This window comes from Motacilla alba, chromosome 2 (assembly GCF_015832195.1).
Source record: "Motacilla alba alba isolate MOTALB_02 chromosome 2, Motacilla_alba_V1.0_pri, whole genome shotgun sequence".
NCBI lineage: Eukaryota > Metazoa > Chordata > Aves > Passeriformes > Motacillidae > Motacilla > Motacilla alba.
In genome coordinates, this window is record NC_052017.1 from 112,479,629 (window position 1) to 112,498,269 (window position 18,641).

Below are 18,641 nucleotides of genomic sequence, written 5' to 3' on the forward strand. Positions count from 1 at the left end.
TCTACAAGACTCAACCAGATTTGAGGGGAAAAAAAAAAACAAACAAAAACCCAGAAGAAAACCCCCCACATTCTACAAATCAGGAAACTTCTACATTTTCTCTAAGATAAGACTGACTTTTAAAGTCTGATATATTTAACCTGCTTTAGAAGGTTCTTCCATCCCCAGGAAAATAGAATAGAATAGATATTTTAGCATCAGAATTCACAAACATGCATGTGAACTATTTGAAAACACACAGGAAACTACGTACAAATTAGCCATCAAGTATCTCATGTGATTAAAGTATTGTAAAATGCAGTGTATCTAGAAAACCTACATGCAGTAAGGTGCAAGCTAAATCCTGAAACAAGTTCAATTTTCCGCAGAACTCATTTGCTGCCCTAAGAAAGCAAACCCAAACCTGCTTCAAGCAAGTCAACACACCCTCCCCTGGCATTCTGACACTCTGAGGCAAATGCTGAAACCATTTGAAACCAGCCACACAGACAAAACAGAAAATGCCTTTTCAACTCAAGGAGGGCACCCACACCTGTGAACTGCAACCAGCCTCAAGATCCAAGGGCAGCAAAGTCCATACAGAACTAACAGCTTCCACAGGCAGACCTACACATCCCCTTCCACTGTTCCAAGCTTTGTTATTTTCTTCTCCCTCAGACACAGACCTCAGCTGGAATCCAACATAAAAAAGGATACATTTTAGCACCAGAAAATAAATTATCTTTTTCCACAGCCTAATTTTGTAAGGAGCTGGGAACACACAAGCAAGCTGGTAATACAGACAATTGTCATATCTAACAGTATACAGAAAAAACATCAAAAGTCAGCACTTGTGTTGACATTTAGTTTACAGTTTGATATTTAGTTTACAGTCACAACCTTCAGAGATGGAATAAACACTGTGTCAGTTAATCTTTAGCTTGAACTGACTCCACAAGAAAAGTCAGGCTACTGAAGTCTGACCAGCTTCAAGTAAGCCATTTTACTTTTGCACTGAAGAACAGAGAGAAGAAAAAAGAACTGTAGAATGCCCTTCTGTGTGACCCTGAGCCCAACGCTGTTGCAAGTGATGCAATCTTTAAAGCACCTTTATACACATACAACTGCCACAGGCAGAGGAGAAAAAACACTTCATCAGAATTTCTTGTGAAATTCCTTGACTTCAACTATCTAAGCACTATCTACAGTTTCTTCAACTACATAAATACTGCCTCCAGTTTAAGAAGCAAAAATCATGCCACACCTGAGTTGATGTGTTAACTTAGGGAAAATAAAAATATTTCCTTTAATTTAAAAACATCTGATGAGTTGAAGCAATCCCTTCACATATATTTATATGCAAGTTTACCACAGTAAGTGCACAGACAATCAGAACAAGGAGCTCAAAAGAAAGAGAACTGCCCTTTCGAGCGCCCCATTCTCCTCCACAAACCAGACCAAAACAAACCACTGTGACCTGCCTCTAACAGGTGCATCAAAGAAAGTACTTTCCACTCATTTAATAATATGCTTCATTCCAGAAAGGAGTCAATATAACTGCACTGACTGACTTTCCAAGAAATCCCTTAAAGCTCAGCCTCAAAGACACCATCACATCCAAACCTGTCTATCGTAAAAAAGGACATGTCCAAATCAAGGTATGAGTTTATTTCCTTTGGAAGCACCAAAAGTTCTGCTGATGTTTTTCAATAACTCATTATAAGGAAACTCCTCAGCCAAAGTAGTTATCTTCAAGAAGCTCCACAATCTCCCTGGCACCATTTAAGCCAATCCTTGAAGCCAACTTAGCCAGACAGCCAGGCTGTTATTAGTAAATACGAGACACAAAAACTACATTTATTTCAGAGCAATAATAAAGAGGACACACTGTTATTGACACACAAATGATGCAAGCACCAAAAAGTCTCACTTGTCCTCTCACAGGATAACAAACAATAGCCAGATGCACTACAATAGCCTCTAAAACCTAGCTAATTCCGAGAGAGGAAATAACTAGTTTATTCTTCCTTCACAGATCCCAGAACAAAACCAAGTGAAATTCTACAGGTAAAATCCAAAAAAGAACCCTGCCCTCTGGTCAAAGGAAGTTATATAAAAATTTGCTGCCAGATTTACAAACAAAACTCCCCGTTTCACACACTGCACCACAGAAAGAGAATTCCAAGAATGAACGAAAATTATTAACAGCAGACCACACAGTCAAACAAATAATATTACATAAATTCAACTCCTTGTCAAACAGAACCATCCTCTATACCAACAAAAGTAACAGATTTTTCTCACCAGCCCTATAGAAACACCAAAGAAGCAGTGAAAGAATCTCATATTCATTTCCATGAACAGTGAACAACTGTACTCCCACTTTCATTCCAAGTAACTGCAAACCAGCAGTTCACTGCCACTAGGACAGCACGGGAACAGCTGTCCAGGTATCCCTGGGACACACTTCCTATCAGACAGATAAAAGGGCACATAGTAACAGCAAAAGCCACTTAGATTGTTTGAAAAGTATTTGGGAACTGTCACTGTCAGGTTACCTCGCCAGCCTTTCTCTTTTGCCTGCAAAAGCCTCTGAGTACCACCAGGAACTCAGGAACTGATCCATCTTAAGAACAGCCTAGCACAAAAAAAGTTTTCTCAGAAGACCAGCTCCTTTATGCAGATTCATCATGCAGATATACAATCACACAGAAAGAATAATACAATTCAATTAATGGAATAAGCAAGTCTGAAATACACAGGACAGGGCAAAGCAGGTAGGCAATAGTAAGCTTCCACTGCATTAGCATTTCTCAGCTTACATGTGTACAGTTTTGCAAGGTTATTTAATTTACAACATATAAATATGTACCACAGCAATCTGAAAAAAACCCCAATTTTTTTAAAGTGGTACAATGTTGATAATCACAAAGCATCATCAGTATGGTTTGTACCTTTACAATCATGAAGATTTCTTCCACTTTAGTTACAAAGCAATTGATTATAAAGTAATTTACTATTATAAACAGTAATTTACACTTTGTCAATATTTCTCATACCTACCTGTCACAAGGAACAGACTGCAAGAATGTTCCATTTCACTTCAGAGTACAGAGGACTAGTGTAAGTCTGTTTCTTCTCCCCGTTTCCTACCTCACCCATAAATCTTTTCCTCAGCTTGTCTCTACGTCCTCTCAGGACAATACTCCCCTTGCTTCTCCTAGTGCCATCACATCCATGCAAAAGGAAACTCTGAGCTTGCCTGGAACAGCAGCACAGCTCTCCCAGACTGAAGTATTTGTTTCAGCCTACTCCTTGATTTACTTGCTTAAGTTGTCCTCCAGAATTAATGCTCCTTTCCTTAAGGTACAGCTTATTTTCCTGGACTACATCTCCAGTTTTACTAGTACAATTTGTATTCCCACAAAAAGCACTTCAGCAATAGACATACCATACCTACACTTAAGACAATTATTACTGTAAACTCTTCTTAATTCAGCAGTCATCCAAAAAGGCTGAAATTGAGACTGGTATTTGAACTATCAGGAAAAGAAACAGTTTTACCACACATTTGTGCAAACCAATACTCTTTGCTATTACAGCATTCAGCTGATACAAGTAGAGTTCCCCTTCTGGTAATAAGTCATAAGAAAATTTTCCACAGCCACTTCCATTTAATGTTGACCTTTTCCAACTACTTCCATACAGACAGAACATTCCTCACTGCAACATAATGCTCCACTGTAGCCCAAAATCTCAAAAAATCTAACACTTAAAAGGGGAAAAGAACGTGGAAATTGTTTACTTACTGGAGATATGACTGCCAGTTTACTTTGTTCGCCCGAACTTCAGCAGCTTTGGCAGCGATGATGTTTGTTGGGACAGCAGCATCTACAGCACCTCGGATATCCATCTTGACTGATAGTTAAAATGTACCTAGAAATGCAAACCAGATTTGAGGCCTCTTATTAAACAGCAGAGTATTTGTCCAATATTTTAAAGAAATGAAAAGAAAAACCTGTTTCCAGGTGCTCCATTCCTGAACACTGTACTAGTTAGTTTCTGAAAAAATCCAAGTTTTGTAAAGTATTTAAAATGTGGCTTATTGGAAACAAACAAAAATAAGCCATACCTACACACTCAACTGTAGCCAATCATAAGTTTATTAAAATAGAAGACACAGACCATTACTAAAAAACTCCCAGTCTTGTGAATCCTTGAACAATGAAATTAAGTTACTTGAATTAAGGTGGCTCTTCTGCATCATCCAAGTAGCCCCACAGATAAGAGAACCTTGTTTCTTATTTCTTTCCAAATCTTCTTTCCAGAGTTAAAATTCAGTGCATATCCTCCCCACCCCCACACATTAGGACTGATTTACTTCAGGTCTAAGAGTATTTAGACATTAGAAACACGCAAACTACAACTTCAGGGAGGAAAAAACCCCATAAGTATATAAATTAAAACCAGGCTACACAGACTTAACAAGAAAATCAAGATCATTAGTGCACAAAAAGCAAACTGAAAAATAAATACGAACAGAAGCTCTTTATCAGGATATAGCACATTACCACAGACAGTGACCTTCACCACTTCTTCCCCCTTCCTTTATGGTTTAAATCTCCACCTGACTTTGATGCCAAAACAAGAAGTGTGCTGGCAGAGACTCAAGATCCAGCTAGAGCTGGAATTCCTTACAACCTGAGCTGTACCCAGCCTCTCCACACAGCCTGTTTCTGGACTGTTCTGCCCCCCCCTTACAGACCAAGCAAGGGCAAACTGGCACGTTCAGGCCTATTCCTCGCTAGCACACCCTACTTTCATGACTGAATGAAAATACACTTCTAACAAAAGAAACCAAAAAATAAAAAGGAACTATCCTGGGCCAACAGAGGAGGACAAATGCCCTCCCTTTGAAACCACTTCTGTGAGCAGACACGCACACAGGCGGCACCGCTACGTCCTTCAACGACCACTGAAGGTTTCCAGGCTCTCAGACCCACCCAGCGCCACTCAAACACTGCCCGAGGGCACAGTCGGCACCAGCGGCTTCAGCAGCTGCAGTTCAGCCGCAGAAGCAGAGAGGCGCCTGGGACAGCCCAGGCCCGGTCCTGCCGCTCCCGGCATAGCTCACCGGCACTCCCGAGGGGCCCGGCAGAGCCCAGACCCTGGCGGCAGCGGCGGAGCCCCCGCCAGAGGCCGTGAGGCGGCACGGCCCGACCCCGGCACCCACCGCGCCAGGGCCCGCGGCAGCTCCCACTCACCGCAGGGGCGTGCCGGCGGCGGAGGCCGTGCAGGGCTGGCGGGAAGGAGGCAGGGAGGGAAGGAAGGAAGGAAGGAAGAAGAGCGGGAGGAGGCCGCGGGCGGCCCTGGGCAGCCCGGGCAGCAGCGCGCACCCGCCGGCCCCGCCGCTGCCGCCGTCATGTGACGCCGCTCACGTGAGCGCGACGGCGGCCTGCGAGGGACACGCCGCCCCGCCCGCGGCTGCGCGCAGTCAGTGGGGTGACTCTACACGTATTTAGAGCACATAAATATACACGTGTAGGTTTATATACACCTACACATGCCATAGAGCCATAGGGTGGATTGGGAGGGACCTTCAAGATCATCTGATTCCGACGCCCCTGCCATGGATGCAGCCCAGGGCAGGGTTGGCTTTCCGGGCTCTGAGGGCACGTTGCCGGGTCATGTTGAAATTCATGCTAACCAACACCCGCAAGTCCTTCTCCTCAGAGCTGCTCTCAGTCCTTTCCCTGCATAGCCTGGCCCGTATTTGTGTCTGGGATCGCCCCGAGCCCTGTACATACGTGTACGATTTTATACAGGGAATGTAGTCCCTGACTGGGAGACAGGACGAGGCGTGTGCCCACAGGTGCCCGCCTGCGCTGTTCGCAGAAATGGCTCAGCTTCTCCAGAGGCACAGCACAAGTCTGGCTGGGAATGAAACTTGAGACTAAAGCCCCAAGTGTTTCAGAAGCTATGGGCTTCAGCTTTTATGTTTCTGAGAAAAAAAATATTTTCAGTGCATTCATTTGCTGAGTGAGGTTTCCCAGTCATACCGTGCTGAAGCGCATAGACATGCCTCTCCTGGTCAGAAATGACCCCGAACAGTCATTCTGCCGACGTACAAGGAGAAAACAAAAATCTTCGGGGTTTTTGTGTGTCAGCAGATCAAGACAGTCAATGTAGAGCTAGCTTAGAGCTGGTCTGCTGCTAACTAGTTTTTCAAGGGTCTCTGTATTTTCCATTTAGAGGATACACTGTTCTTTAAATTATGCCTGGCATAATAGGTGCCAATGGGGGAGGGGGAGGGGGGGGTAATTTCAGGACAGTTGTTGTCACTGTGCTACTGATTTTTACTTCTTCCATAGAATTTTTCTTTTAAAATGGGTCTTCCTTCATACCAAAAAAAAAATAAAAAAAAAAAAACCAAAAAACAAAAAACAAAAAAAAACCCAAGAAAAAAAACCCCCACTGTTGGTTTCTTCATAACACAAGCATAAATCCCAGGTACAGTCCAAGTAACAGCATTTGCATGTCTTGGTGCTTATCAGAAGAAAGCTCCCTAAGCCCTGTGCGCACTCCGTGTCATCAAGTCTGTAATAAATACATCCATTAATGTGATTCTATGGATTACCAAACATGTGGGATCTGGAGATTTAATCTAACAAATTTGTGTTCTTGTACACTGCTTACTCACAGTGATAAGAAATGCTGGCACAGCTCCTGATCTCTAGCATAGATATCTCCACACGATTTTGAAAAATCTGTCACTTTGAAAGTTTATTTGAATCTGATGTTTTTCTTCATAGCTGAGAGTTAGAATTTGGCCTTATTTTAACCAGTTTCTCTTTTAAAAGAGTGTTTATAACTTCAGTCCTGTGGCATTCAGTATTTCCTGCTTCTGCTCTGCCTGTTTATGGCATGTCTCACTTGCCATTCCTTTTGTGTCTGGCATCAGGCCTCTTGGAATAAGCACATTCACCTTTTCCACAGTAGTTTCAAATCACATTACCGATGATGGTACATATGGCTCTGCCCATTTTATAAAGAAGCAGAAGCCAAAGGTCTTGCAAAATAAACAGAACAAGGCTTGAAGCTTTTAAAATGCCTCTTGCATAATGAAGGCATGTGCTGGTTTTGGCTGGGATTGAATTAATTTTCTTTACAGTGACTAGCATGAAGCTATGATTTGATTTGTGCTGAAAACAGGGATGTTTTCATTGCTGCTGAGCAGGGCTTGCACAGCACCAAGGCTTCTTCTGCTCCTCCCTCCACCCCACCAGTGAGAAGGCTGGGTGTGCACAAGGAGTCTGGACAAGACACAGCCAGGACAGGTGACCCCAGCTGACCAAGGGGATATCCCACACCATATGGCATCGTGCTCAGCATATAGAGCTGAGGGGAAGAAGGTAAAATAAGGGGAGATATTCAGAATGATGCTGTTTGTCTTCCCAAGTACCTGTTATGCATGATGGAGCCCAACTTTCCTGGTGATGGCTGAACACCTGTGTGCCAAAGGGAAGTGGTGAATTAATTCCTTGTTTTGCTTTGCTTGCATGAGCAGCTTTTGCTTTCCCTGTTAAACTGTCTTTACCTCAAACCATGAGTTTTCTCACTTTTACTCTTCCATTTCTCTCCATTCCATGGGGAAGGTGAGCAAGCAGCAGCATGGTGCTTGTTTGCCGGCAGGGGTTAAACCACAACAAGGCTTCAAAGGCCTCTACAGTGATCTTACAAGCTACCAGTCAGCACATCAGGCTTTGCTTCCATGAAACTGCTTCTGTTGTCCACAGCGATGCTTCTGCCCGGACTCCAAACTGTCCCAGCACTGAAAACACTGATGGCTGTGCATTCTCTTACCTAGGCCAAGTATGGTATTCTTCCATCTTCACCCTTCCAAGCTCAGCCCAATAGTTTAAGTAAACCCTTGGAAACTGGATCAGCAGCTCTTAATGTGCATTTCCAGCTGTCAGTTTGAAGACACAAACAGAGTTGCTCCTCACTGTGGCAGTGTGTGTTTTTGAGATTATTGCTGGCTCTGTTAAAAAAATTAGTCATTTTCCATTAACCTGAGAAATGGCTTAATCCTTTGTTCCCCCCATGTAAGTCCCTCACAATGGTTTCTTCCCAAGTTGTTTACCCCGTTTTTCCCGCCATTAAGATGTCCCTCAAAGTGACAGATCCCTTGCTCCTCCCCTAAAGCCCTTATATGTATGTGTCAATCCCTATGGTGCTGCCCACTGCCCCTGCCTGTCAGTTTAACCACTTTCTTTCGAGAAGATTCTGTATCACTCATCCCCAGTCTAGTCTATGATTTGTCCCCAAGGCTTCCTCCCTCCCCTGTGTAACCCTCATTGTTTCCATACTTCTCCCCTTACCTTTGCCTATTGGCTACCTTATGTTTCCACCCCTTACACCCACTCCCTTTATAAGAGCTAGCCAGACCACCCTTCCCTTCTTTTCCCTTGGCTCTTGTCCCTGATTCCGTTTGGGACTAAGACTTCCTTGGCATTCACTCAAGTGTCCACTCTCTCATCCTGTCACCTTGGGACTTCGTGGCTCGCAGCAGTCTGTGTCATCCACGCCACAGACCACACCACTACCTGGATATTCTCAGGAAGAGAGCCTGGGAGTGGCCACTCTTGTGACCCCCTCCAGTCACACAAGGAGCAGGTAGCTGGCGCCCCTTTGCTCCAGTGACGGCAGTGTGAGTCGCATCTCACCATGTGCCCCTATGTCTAATGGGGTAACGTCCTGAATTCTTGCTTAGACATGCAAAGGCATTTCTTCTGCCAGGGATCACCTGTTTCAAGGAAATCATCCAAAATGCTGTAGTCTTCTTTGCCCAGCATGTTTCTCCCAGCCCTTTAGCACACTTCTGGCTTAACCCAGGAGTAGCACAGTACTCTGTCTGAACCTGAGTACAGGTATGCACAGGGTTGTGGTTCTCTCTCTTCTAGTTCCTGCTTTCAATATTGTTTCAGTACCTCACTGTAAGCAGGAAATAATAATTCATGGTTTCAGTTTGGTGCCCAATGTGATCTCTTGTTCAGAATTTGCATCAGGTCATCAGTGGCCTTTTTTTCTTTATAGCAGACTATTTTTCACCTAATTCCACCACCTGCAAGAGTTTATCACCATCCATTCAGCCTGGAGTCTGCCTAAAATAAGATGGATTGCTATTTGCAGTCCAAATTATGATACTACAGCAACATAGTAATTTGTCTGTAGCAAAGTTTTAAAAGGTGTGATTTGGCATTTGACTTCATCATAAATTTCATATTCTGGCTTTACTTTTCATTTCCCAGGCTGTTTAGAGGCTACAGTAAAAAATATTTCCCCATAACTTTTCTGTAACCTTGGAGCGAGGCATACTGGTTGAAAGTATTCATCTACTGAATTAGCAGAAATGCAAAGAGGAGAGAAATAATTGTAATAGTGATTACTTTCTCTCTTTTTTCCTTTTTTTTTTTCCTTTTTTTTTCTTTTTTTTTTTTTTAACACAGATTGCAAGGGGTATTTAAGGAACTATGAGAGTAAGCATGACATCTGTGCCAGGCAAGGTAATAGAATTTCTAGCAGAGGAATCAAAGTAGTGAACCCAATGTGACATGTTAAAGATTGCAAACAATATATTGTTCCTGAATATACCTGTATACAGATATATTTAATTTACATATTCTTCTATGCCATGCAATGGAATAAAGGCAAAACATTAACACAAAGTTACTGTAGCTCTGCAAGGGACAGTCATGTCTCACATCTCTGCAGGGTTCTTCATGTGTATATAGACAAGGTGTGTAAGGTGTGGTACTCCATCCAATAACTCACCTTGGTTAAGAGGGAAAGTCTGGGCCTTGATTCATAACTCTCGAATGAGACACGTACAGCAGAGGGTAGGAAGAAATTAGCAGCTTTCATAGTACAGGAGGGTTTTCAACACAGTGCAAAAAGCATCTGGTTGGAGTCTGTTCTGTTCAGCACACTCAGAAGTGTTTGAGACAGGACATATACAATAGTGTCATATACAATTATACATACACTACACAATAGTGTGGTGGAAACTTTGCTGGTGACAATGTTACTCCTTTGGCAAGTGCACAGTGGAATTGTGGACCACCTTGTCAGAGTGTGGTGGGTAAGTTACCAAGATTCACATGTGCTCTTATCCCCCATCTTCAAACACTTGGGCACATCTGAAAATTTTCACCAGTGTGAGTTCCATGAGCCACTCTCTGTACGAAGGAACTTCATAGCATTGCAAGGGAAAGCTCTGATAGAGGAAAGAATTGTACAGTTTTTACAGGAGCCTGTCTTGTGTGCCTGTCACCACTATGACAGCAAAAGGCAATTCTCAGCAACCAGTACAAACCCATCCTGTGTCATCAGCCTGGAGCATCCCATGGTGCTTTATTTATGTTGGTCGATTCTCTGAATCTTGCTGAAGGTAATGACTGTAAAAGTGCTGTGCGCCTATTTTTTGGCAAGCATCTATCCTCCAGGAGTCAGGTGTGCAAAACAATTCTCATTTAGCTATTTTTGGTCACATCAGTGCTTGTCCATTAACTTCTGGCAATGCAGCTTCACTTGAAGTTGCTATGTTTAGATGACTTTATTGATGTGTGAAACAGAGTGAAAAGTGAAAAGCACATCAGCATGCAAGAATAAAAGTCATCAATTTCCTGGATCACAAAGAATAGGAATTCTTAATAGTTTGATACTAGAAAATTAATGCAGATGAGTCATCCTCACACTAAAACTACAGGCAGCTGGATTGTGAGAGTGTTCTTCTGTTCTCCTTTCTTTCTTGTAATAAGAACAATGTATCATTGTCTATCACTTATTCTCCAAATTACACAGAAGTGTTTTGCACACCTGCCATTTAACCTTTCAGCAGTCTGTACGTCACCCGGCTCCTGCATGTCTGCACAAGTATTTAACATGTATAGGAGAAAATACTTTGAAAGTTTATCCAAGAAAAACATGCTTAGAAGGTTAGGAAAGTGAGCAGACTTATCTAATTCACAAAACGATCAAATCATTTTTTTTTCTCTCCTGTCTAATTGTGGAGGGTTGAAGAGGCCTCATTGAAGAGACCTCCTTGCATGGAAACAGAAGTGATTTTTCAATATGAGACAATGTGGAGTACTTCATTAGATGTTTGTCCTGAGGAATTATAGCAAGATTGGCCCATTGTGAACTGGATTTTTCTGCTTCATCTGTCTTTGTTTTCTCCTCTTATTTTATCTTCATTTTATTGTGTGTGTCATGGTGGGAAAACATTATTTTGTGAGTATCTTTTTTAACAAGTAACGCCTACTTCCTGCAATCTATGTAGACTTATCTGACTTCTAGGTCATAGATCGTTTGACAGATCATGGATCGCTTGGATCATTTTTTTTTAATTAATCAGATTCTGTCCCAAAGGATCTGGCAAACTAATATGCCACAGTTGTGCATATGTTACAGCAGGCAACCTTCTGGTTGCTCCACCACCTCTTTGAAATTAGGTTTTATGAGCTCAGTGAAGGAACCACACATAACTTATCTGCAATAGGAATGGCCTTTTTGAAAGAAATATAAACTAAAATGTTATTGTAATAAATACATCTTCTGTTTTTTCCCCTATCATAATGGAACAGTGCTGTAGTGCCAGAAAATTGGAAGTGAAGTGCTATGCAGAAACAGGAACAGAAAGGGCTGTGCAGTACTGTTTGTAGCCTTGAGAAATAATGCATCTGGGTTAAAATTGTATTATTTTAAGGAGTAGGGACACATGTCTCTGTCTCATGTACATTCCCTTCTCTATTGAAAGCTGAAGAGTCTCCAGCCACTCTTTGAACCTACAGCATCTCCTCCTTTCACCATCAGTCTCTGTTGTTTTGTGCCAACAGCTTTTGTCTGTACAAGGTCTGTACACCTGGAAGTGTAGTCTTCTCCTACATCCTCTCAGAAAAAGGTAAAGTCAGAACAGTAGCTTTTTGGGGAAAAAAGGAAATGCTGAGCCACCCAGTGCTGCTGATGGTAAGCCTGGCTAGAGGACAGGAAAAAAAAAATTACTTACTGGAGCTTATGCTACAGCCTTCTGCAACAGAGTTTACTGTACAGTGACTTCTAGTGCCATTGTCAAGCCTCATTATTCTTAGTTTTTCTCCTCAGCATTTACTAGATTTCTTTGAAAAGAGGACAGAAATGTGACCAAGGCAGCTCTTCTCACAAGAGATGCTCTGTGGCCAGATGTGTTATATCTACCTTGTATCTACAATGCTGAATTGTCAAAACTTTGGACTCTTGGTAGAAAAAAATTCTTGGGTTAGACATATTTTTTTAGCTTGAAAAAAAGATGTCAACAATAGCAAGTGCATGCTGGCAAAAATCTGGCAGCCCTCTATACAGCTGGGAGAAATAATCTATTCATAATCTACCTGGAGCCATTGTTCTTATATTTAGTGTGTCTCTATCCTGAGACACGGCTGCAGCTCATGTGCTGTTTTCACTGGTGCTGCAAGGATTAGCAGCAGGCCATCTGTTCAGCCAATGAGGAAAAACATGTGATTGGCAGGTACCACTGACCTAAGACAGACATCTCCTTTTGGTGCTGCCTGCAGAGTGTAACTGTGTGCTGAGTTCCTTCTTCTTTCAAGTTGTAAATAAAATGCATTCACTCTGAGGTGATAAAAAGTGTCTCATGGTTGTTACAGCTTGTTTCTCCGGCATGTTCAACCACTCTGTGCTTGTCTTTCTCCTTTGCAATTTACTAAAACCTACAAAGTTGTAAGTCTAATCTCTAAGCTGGCACATGCTGAAGGGATGAGACACTGCAGATATCTGAGGGCAGATAATCCTGTTTGTCTCCAGAACTCCTCCACACTACAGGAAGAACTGGCAAGCTGCAAGAGGCCTGGACATTTGTCCATCAGTGTAAGGACAAGAAATCTTTTTGTTGTTGTCATTCAGCCCAATGTCTGGGATTTGGTTTCATTTCATCATTAAATATAAGTGGTGCTTTTCCAAGAAAGGTCATTGTAAAATTTGATTCAGGAACAGCCTTTTTATTTCTTGATGTGGAGGCAAGTTGTGCTCTACTTCAGAACTCACAGCTACCATGCAGACAACTGCCAGGCAAAGGAGAACCTCCAAAATGAAGATGAAGCAAATATTAAAGCCACACAATGGATTTTCAAGGTAAGAAAAAAATGCAGGATTAGTTATACAAATGTCCTGTGGGAGGGGGTGAAATGGTGTATCTGGAAAAGAGGAGAAAGAAAATATTAATGTCATGAACGACAGCCATAGGTTGTTTATCACCAAGACATCACTATTCATGCAGTTTTCCTTTTTCCTGAGCCTCATCCCCTGCTCTCTGTTCCTCAGCATGTTGCAACCACAGTGACAAAGGAGGTGGTGATCTGCCTTCCCACAAGGTGTCTGCTTTCAAAGAATATAATAAACACATCCATCTAACAAAAATTATTCATACTTTGTGAAGCTAATCTGTTGCTAAAAGAGTGAGGGAAAATATCTTGCTTCATGGTGTTTAGACTCTGAAGAGTTTTGCCATTTTTACGGGTACTATGTCAGATTATTTTTATCGGTAGTTTACAAAAGATGATATGCCAAAGACATCAAACTGCACAGTACTGAAGTCTACTAGGGAGTTACAGTAAATCCTCTTCAGTGAACCTATAGAGTATTCCTTAATTAAAAACAACAGTCATGTATCTTCTAGATTTTGTCAAAAGCCTGAAAGCTGCCTGTGGGGTGAACTGATATTATTTATTCATTTATGTATGCATGTTCCTATGCAGCACAGCAAGAGAGACAAATGCAAGAAACTGTATCTTATTAAAGCTCTGGGGCAAAAGTGCTGCTTGATAGGGGAAAGAATGTGATAGCAAAGTCCTGCACTCCTGGAACCACAAAGATTGTCTTTTTTCAGACTTAAAGCCAGCATAGAGAGAGGCTAAGGCATCCAGTTGAGTTTGTTGGCAGGGCTGGTGAAAGTTAATACAGGGAAAGGAGCCATTCCCAATTTCACATCTGCCTTACAACTACTCAAAGTTAAAGCTAGAATTGATGTCTCCGTCCCATTTCCTTAGCCAAAGTATTTAAGAGGCCATTTCATTTGAATTATAGGAATGCAGTCATCAGAAATCCTAATTTCATTGCTTTTGCTGAGAGAAAATGCTCAGCCTGGTTTGCTGATATCAGAAAACTGTTTCTGATCATGAACAAAGTACACTCTGTTCAGAATTTCATGTCATTCTGGCCTGTTTTCTGTATATTTGGCACATGAGCCTGGGGACTTCTTGACCCTCTTGAAGGAAAAAGGGATTTTGTCATAGGCCCAATGGCTCTTGAAGTTAACCATTGACAGTCATAGTTTCTGAAATCCAGATACTGAGTTCTTCATAACTCATGTCCCCAGTCATTTCTCATTTAGCCATCCTTTAATTCACTGCAGGTGAATTGTTCCTTTCAGCTTGCTGATTGGTTTTGTGGATATTGCCTGAATTTGTAGTTTGTTGCTGAGGCTCTGAGAACATGGTGCACAGGTCTGAGTCAGCGACCTCACAGAGGATAACTTATTATTTCTCTATTCTGCAAAGGGTTTGTCTGTAGAGGGACATAAATGCCGCTGCAATGTTCAGAGCCAGCTACTGTCCACAGTTCCTTTAACAGCACTGCTGCCAGCTTCCCTTCTCCTGTTGCCTTTACTTTGTTTAGTGCTTTTGTTTCTAAATGATGCAGTTAGAAACTGGTGTGGCTCTCATCCCTGGTAGCAGAGACAGCCTGCAGGGACTGCCCAGCAGATGCTCTGTAACCACTTTCTGAGCTCAGCTGAGTTGAAATTGCTGGGATGTGGAAGTTCAGGTATGAGGCTGCACTCTCTGGGGGAGCATGTCTCCAAAACTTCATAAACCATATCAGCAAATGATCCTTTCACATATGTAATGTAAGCAATGTTACTGGTAGCTAATGAGTCTACAAGGATTGTGTTAGTGATAGGAAGTTAGAAAACTTACCCATCTAGAAGTGTGTACAGTCCTAAGGCTGGGGAACTAAAATAAACTGCAGGCTTTATTTCACATGGATGGGAAATGCCTTTCTCTTTTACTGATAGGGAACCCCTGCACAGAGGTTTACATTATTTCCTAGTAATATTTAGGAAAATAACTTCAGGTTCATAAGGTTCAACACCAGTTTGTCACTTACACTTCCAGAATCGAGGAGATCACATTAAACCTTTTTTTTTTCTTTTTAATAACTCCTGGTGACATTGAAATGTACAGAAAGTTCAGGTTCTTTTGGTAAAACATTTCTATATGTGACACTGGTTGCTATAGAGAGATTATGTTCTTAGACCTGTAATTTGTGTGACTGACAGGGTCCTTGATCAGTCTGATTCTACAGTCCTCATTAATTCCCATGCTCCCTTCCACTTTAGATAAGATTTCAGATTTGATACTTCTCAATGTGACTGGTGGCTGCTTCTGAGAGCAAGTTGGCATCTAATTCAACCTGCTAAAGAGTAAAAAAGCCAAAATATCAAATAAATTTTTCTATTAAAAAACAAAAATAAAACCAAAGAACACCCCAACAACAACAAACCTAAATATTTTAATGGAACAATTGAATTAGGTTTATTTTTTCTTGAATGGGCTTTCAAAGAGAAACTGAATTACAAGAGAAATATTTCTGAAAAGTGGTAGGCAGAGCTTAAAGGCCTTTTAAATTCTCTTCATGACATTTAAATTAACTCAATGAGTTGTTTGTTTCTATCTTAATTTGCATTGCTTTAAAAGCCTTTCTGGCATGTTTGCATTTTGATTTATAAAAGTGTTAAAAAGCAAAAGTGAATAAACTGCTTTTTACCACTATGAACACAAAGATACAAGGAGTTTCTTAACCCAGTGCTAACACAGACACATTTATGTGTGCTCCCAAGGAGCTTTTTGCAAGTAAACAAAATAAAACACCCCTGAAACATTATGATGCCGTGCATCATATGATGCACTGCATAGGGAGGTAGTGCAAGGTTTCAAATATATCACAGTTTCTTTCCCCTATGGACAAAATTTAGCCAAAGTCGTGGTCCACAGAGCTCATTGCTATCCTTTCCTCAGAAGAGGGTGAGAATATTCTCCAGAGAGCTGCCACATTTTAGTTCATGTCCAGATTACACCTGGATAGAATCTGTTTCACTTCTATAACATAATTGTGGTTTCTAAGCTTACAGTCTCCAGATTTGGTTGGGTTCATATGAATAATGCTCCTACAGACAGGAAGGGACTAGGTAAGTGCAGATAGGAAAGCAGTGTGAGAGCTCTGAGGACATTAATAAGTGTTTATGGCCCTGACCAGCCTCCGCTGGGTCCTCTACCCTCACCCATGGACCAGCAGCTCTGTTTAAGTTTAGCCCACAGGGCCTGTTCCCTTGAGCTGAGCCTGAAGGAGTGATGGCCTCTAGTCAAGTGACAGCCATGTAGAGGAGCCTCCCACCCTGGGCTGACTTCCTGGCTTGACCTTGGCTGTCACCTGTCAGTGTGGGTTTGCCTGGTGGCTGTGGGACCTGATCGTAAATCTGATCTGAGGAGTTGACTTCCACCTTGCTGTGATATTGTTTTATGATCTGGATTTTTCTTGAATTTGTTTCTATGTTCTGTTTGCCTTGCTGGAGTAGTGGGAGTGGGATGTGGGATCCTGTTGCTTCCAGCTCTCCTCCTGTGAGGGAGCAGCCCTGTTCTTGCTAGGGATTGAAGCAAAATCCTTTCCAGCTTCTGCTGACATTTGCCTCACCTGTAAGGGCATCCATTCCTCCACAGGGCTTGGAGCAGAGAGGTGAAGAAAAGCATAGTATTAAGTGAGAAGGTATATGCCAAGGAGATGCAGAGAGCAAGTATGAATCCTCTTTAAACAATAACCTGGGGGCTGAGGCACTGTGCCACCTGATTATACCAGCATGGCTTTCATGCTTGCCACGTCCTCTCCATTTAAATTCTGTGTGGGGGGACCAGGCAGATATGGAAACAGCCTCGAGCATGCTGTCTGAAGGAGCAGCCCCAGGGAAGTATGGCATCCTTTATCCTTGGTCTAGCTGATCTAGCTCTGCAGGAATCCTTTGGGCCTGGAGATGTCCAACATTATTCTATGAACTGCTTGTAATGTGAAAGTCACTCATGACCGTGCATAGCTCACCTAAATTATCTGGCAACTGCTGTGAATCATAATTTATTTGATAAAATAGGAATCCGTTCACAAACAATTCCAGAAAGGACAAAAATCATAAAAGTTGTTATTTGCAAAACTTTGATACCAGTTGAATAATTGCACTGCTTTTATCCAAGTACTCCAGTGTCTTCAGCTGATGAGTGCTGGCAGTCATTAATTGCTGTTACTCTTAACAGTCCCTCTGAAGTCAGATGTTGTCTTTATGTTTTGTAAGAGTAGGATAGGTCCTGGTATTAGTAAATATACTCACCCTTTTCAGTCAATATAATTCTCCACCAAGTATGTTTGCAGTATGTTTTTCATACTTAGTTGTGGTAGCATTTGTGTGTCTGAAAGCTTGGGGTTATCAGAGGGTGTTGAGACCAAATCAAAAACACACTTCTTCTGTTCTTTTGAGCAGGTCTTGTACATAAACAGGCTGAAACATAATTCAGCAGTCACATATTATCTCTTATGTTTGAGATGGGCAGGACATGCAAACTGTATGGCTAGGGATTGAACCCCTTTTAGATGCAGCCACCATTCTTTGTCCATGCCAAAATAGTTATTCTTACACAGCAGATGTAAAATCTGAGACATGTTTGATGCTCTGTTTGATTCAGGAGCAAGATTTCAAAGGGAGACAGAATTCTGGGAGAGATAACAGGAGTATTATGGGGCATTTAGGACCACCAAGTTATGAGCAGCTAGTCATACTGACAACTTCTTTGATGACACAGTATACTGTTTGATCAGGAAAAGAGAGGGTATTTTGCCAAATTGTTATAGACTAAGATAATAAAATAAATTCATAACCACTTAGTTTTAAAGGTAAGCAAAGTTATTTCTAGGACAAGCTGGAGAGCATTATCTCTCTGTGATGTTCTCTGGTGGTTAATTTAGTTTGCTGGACATGTATCCTTTATAACATTAGTATATCTTGTCCCTGAGGTGCTTTTGCTAGTTAAGAAAGAGCTACTCCTGCACATTTTTACAGACTATCAACCTTTATGAGACCTGCAGCGTTGTCTTGGTTTCAGCTGGGATAAACTTAATTTTCTTCCAAGTAGCTGGTGCAGAGCTGTGTTTTGGATTCAGCATGAGACTAACTTTACTAATAAAGTAAAGTGTTAGATGTTGCTAAGCACTGTTGGCCCTAAGTCAAGGACTTTTCCATTTGCCATGTTCTGTTGGTGAGTGGACGCACAAAAACTGGGAGAGAACAGGGCCAGAAGAACTGATCCAAACTGGCCAAAGGGACATTCCATACCAAAAGGTGTCATGCCCAGTATGTAAACTGGGAACAATTGACCAGGAGAGGCCAGTTCAGCTCTGTGGGTCCTGCTGGGAGCACAATGTTCTGTGAATGGGGCGCTCTTCAGCAGACATAATCTTGGAAGACATGCAGTGAGCCACTGGCTTCGCTTCTGCCAGTGCATGGGACTCAT

General features: G+C 41.9%; 2 protein-coding genes across 7 annotated transcripts in view; one reads left to right on the forward strand and one right to left on the reverse strand.

Annotated features, from left to right (window-relative positions):
- The window catches only part of ATP6V1H (ATPase H+ transporting V1 subunit H), a 49,399-nt gene extending 43,976 nt beyond the window's left edge, over window positions 1-5,423 (reverse strand). Inside the window, exons 1-2 of one of the 5 annotated variants that reach the window (XM_038127864.1) lie at window positions 5,244-5,423; window positions 3,789-3,915 (exon numbers count right to left, since the gene is read on the reverse strand). In XM_038127864.1, the coding sequence (XP_037983792.1) occupies window positions 3,789-3,892 (104 nt within the window). In that variant the 5' untranslated portion in view covers window positions 3,893-3,915; window positions 5,244-5,423. Of the gene's footprint in view, window positions 1-3,788; window positions 3,916-4,519; window positions 4,787-4,922; window positions 4,947-4,982 lie in introns of those variants that run through there. The other 4 variants (XM_038127865.1, XM_038127866.1, XM_038127867.1 and 1 more) reach the window with 4 other exon arrangements.
- Window positions 5,424-12,851: 7,428 nt separating this feature from the next.
- The window catches only part of RGS20 (regulator of G protein signaling 20), a 36,216-nt gene continuing 30,426 nt past the window's right edge, over window positions 12,852-18,641 (forward strand). For both annotated transcript variants that reach the window (XM_038160397.1, XM_038160406.1), the window contains exon 1: window positions 12,852-13,167. In XM_038160397.1, coding sequence (XP_038016325.1) covers window positions 13,045-13,167 — 123 coding nt within the window. In that variant the 5' untranslated portion in view covers window positions 12,852-13,044. The remainder of the gene's footprint in view (window positions 13,168-18,641) is intronic.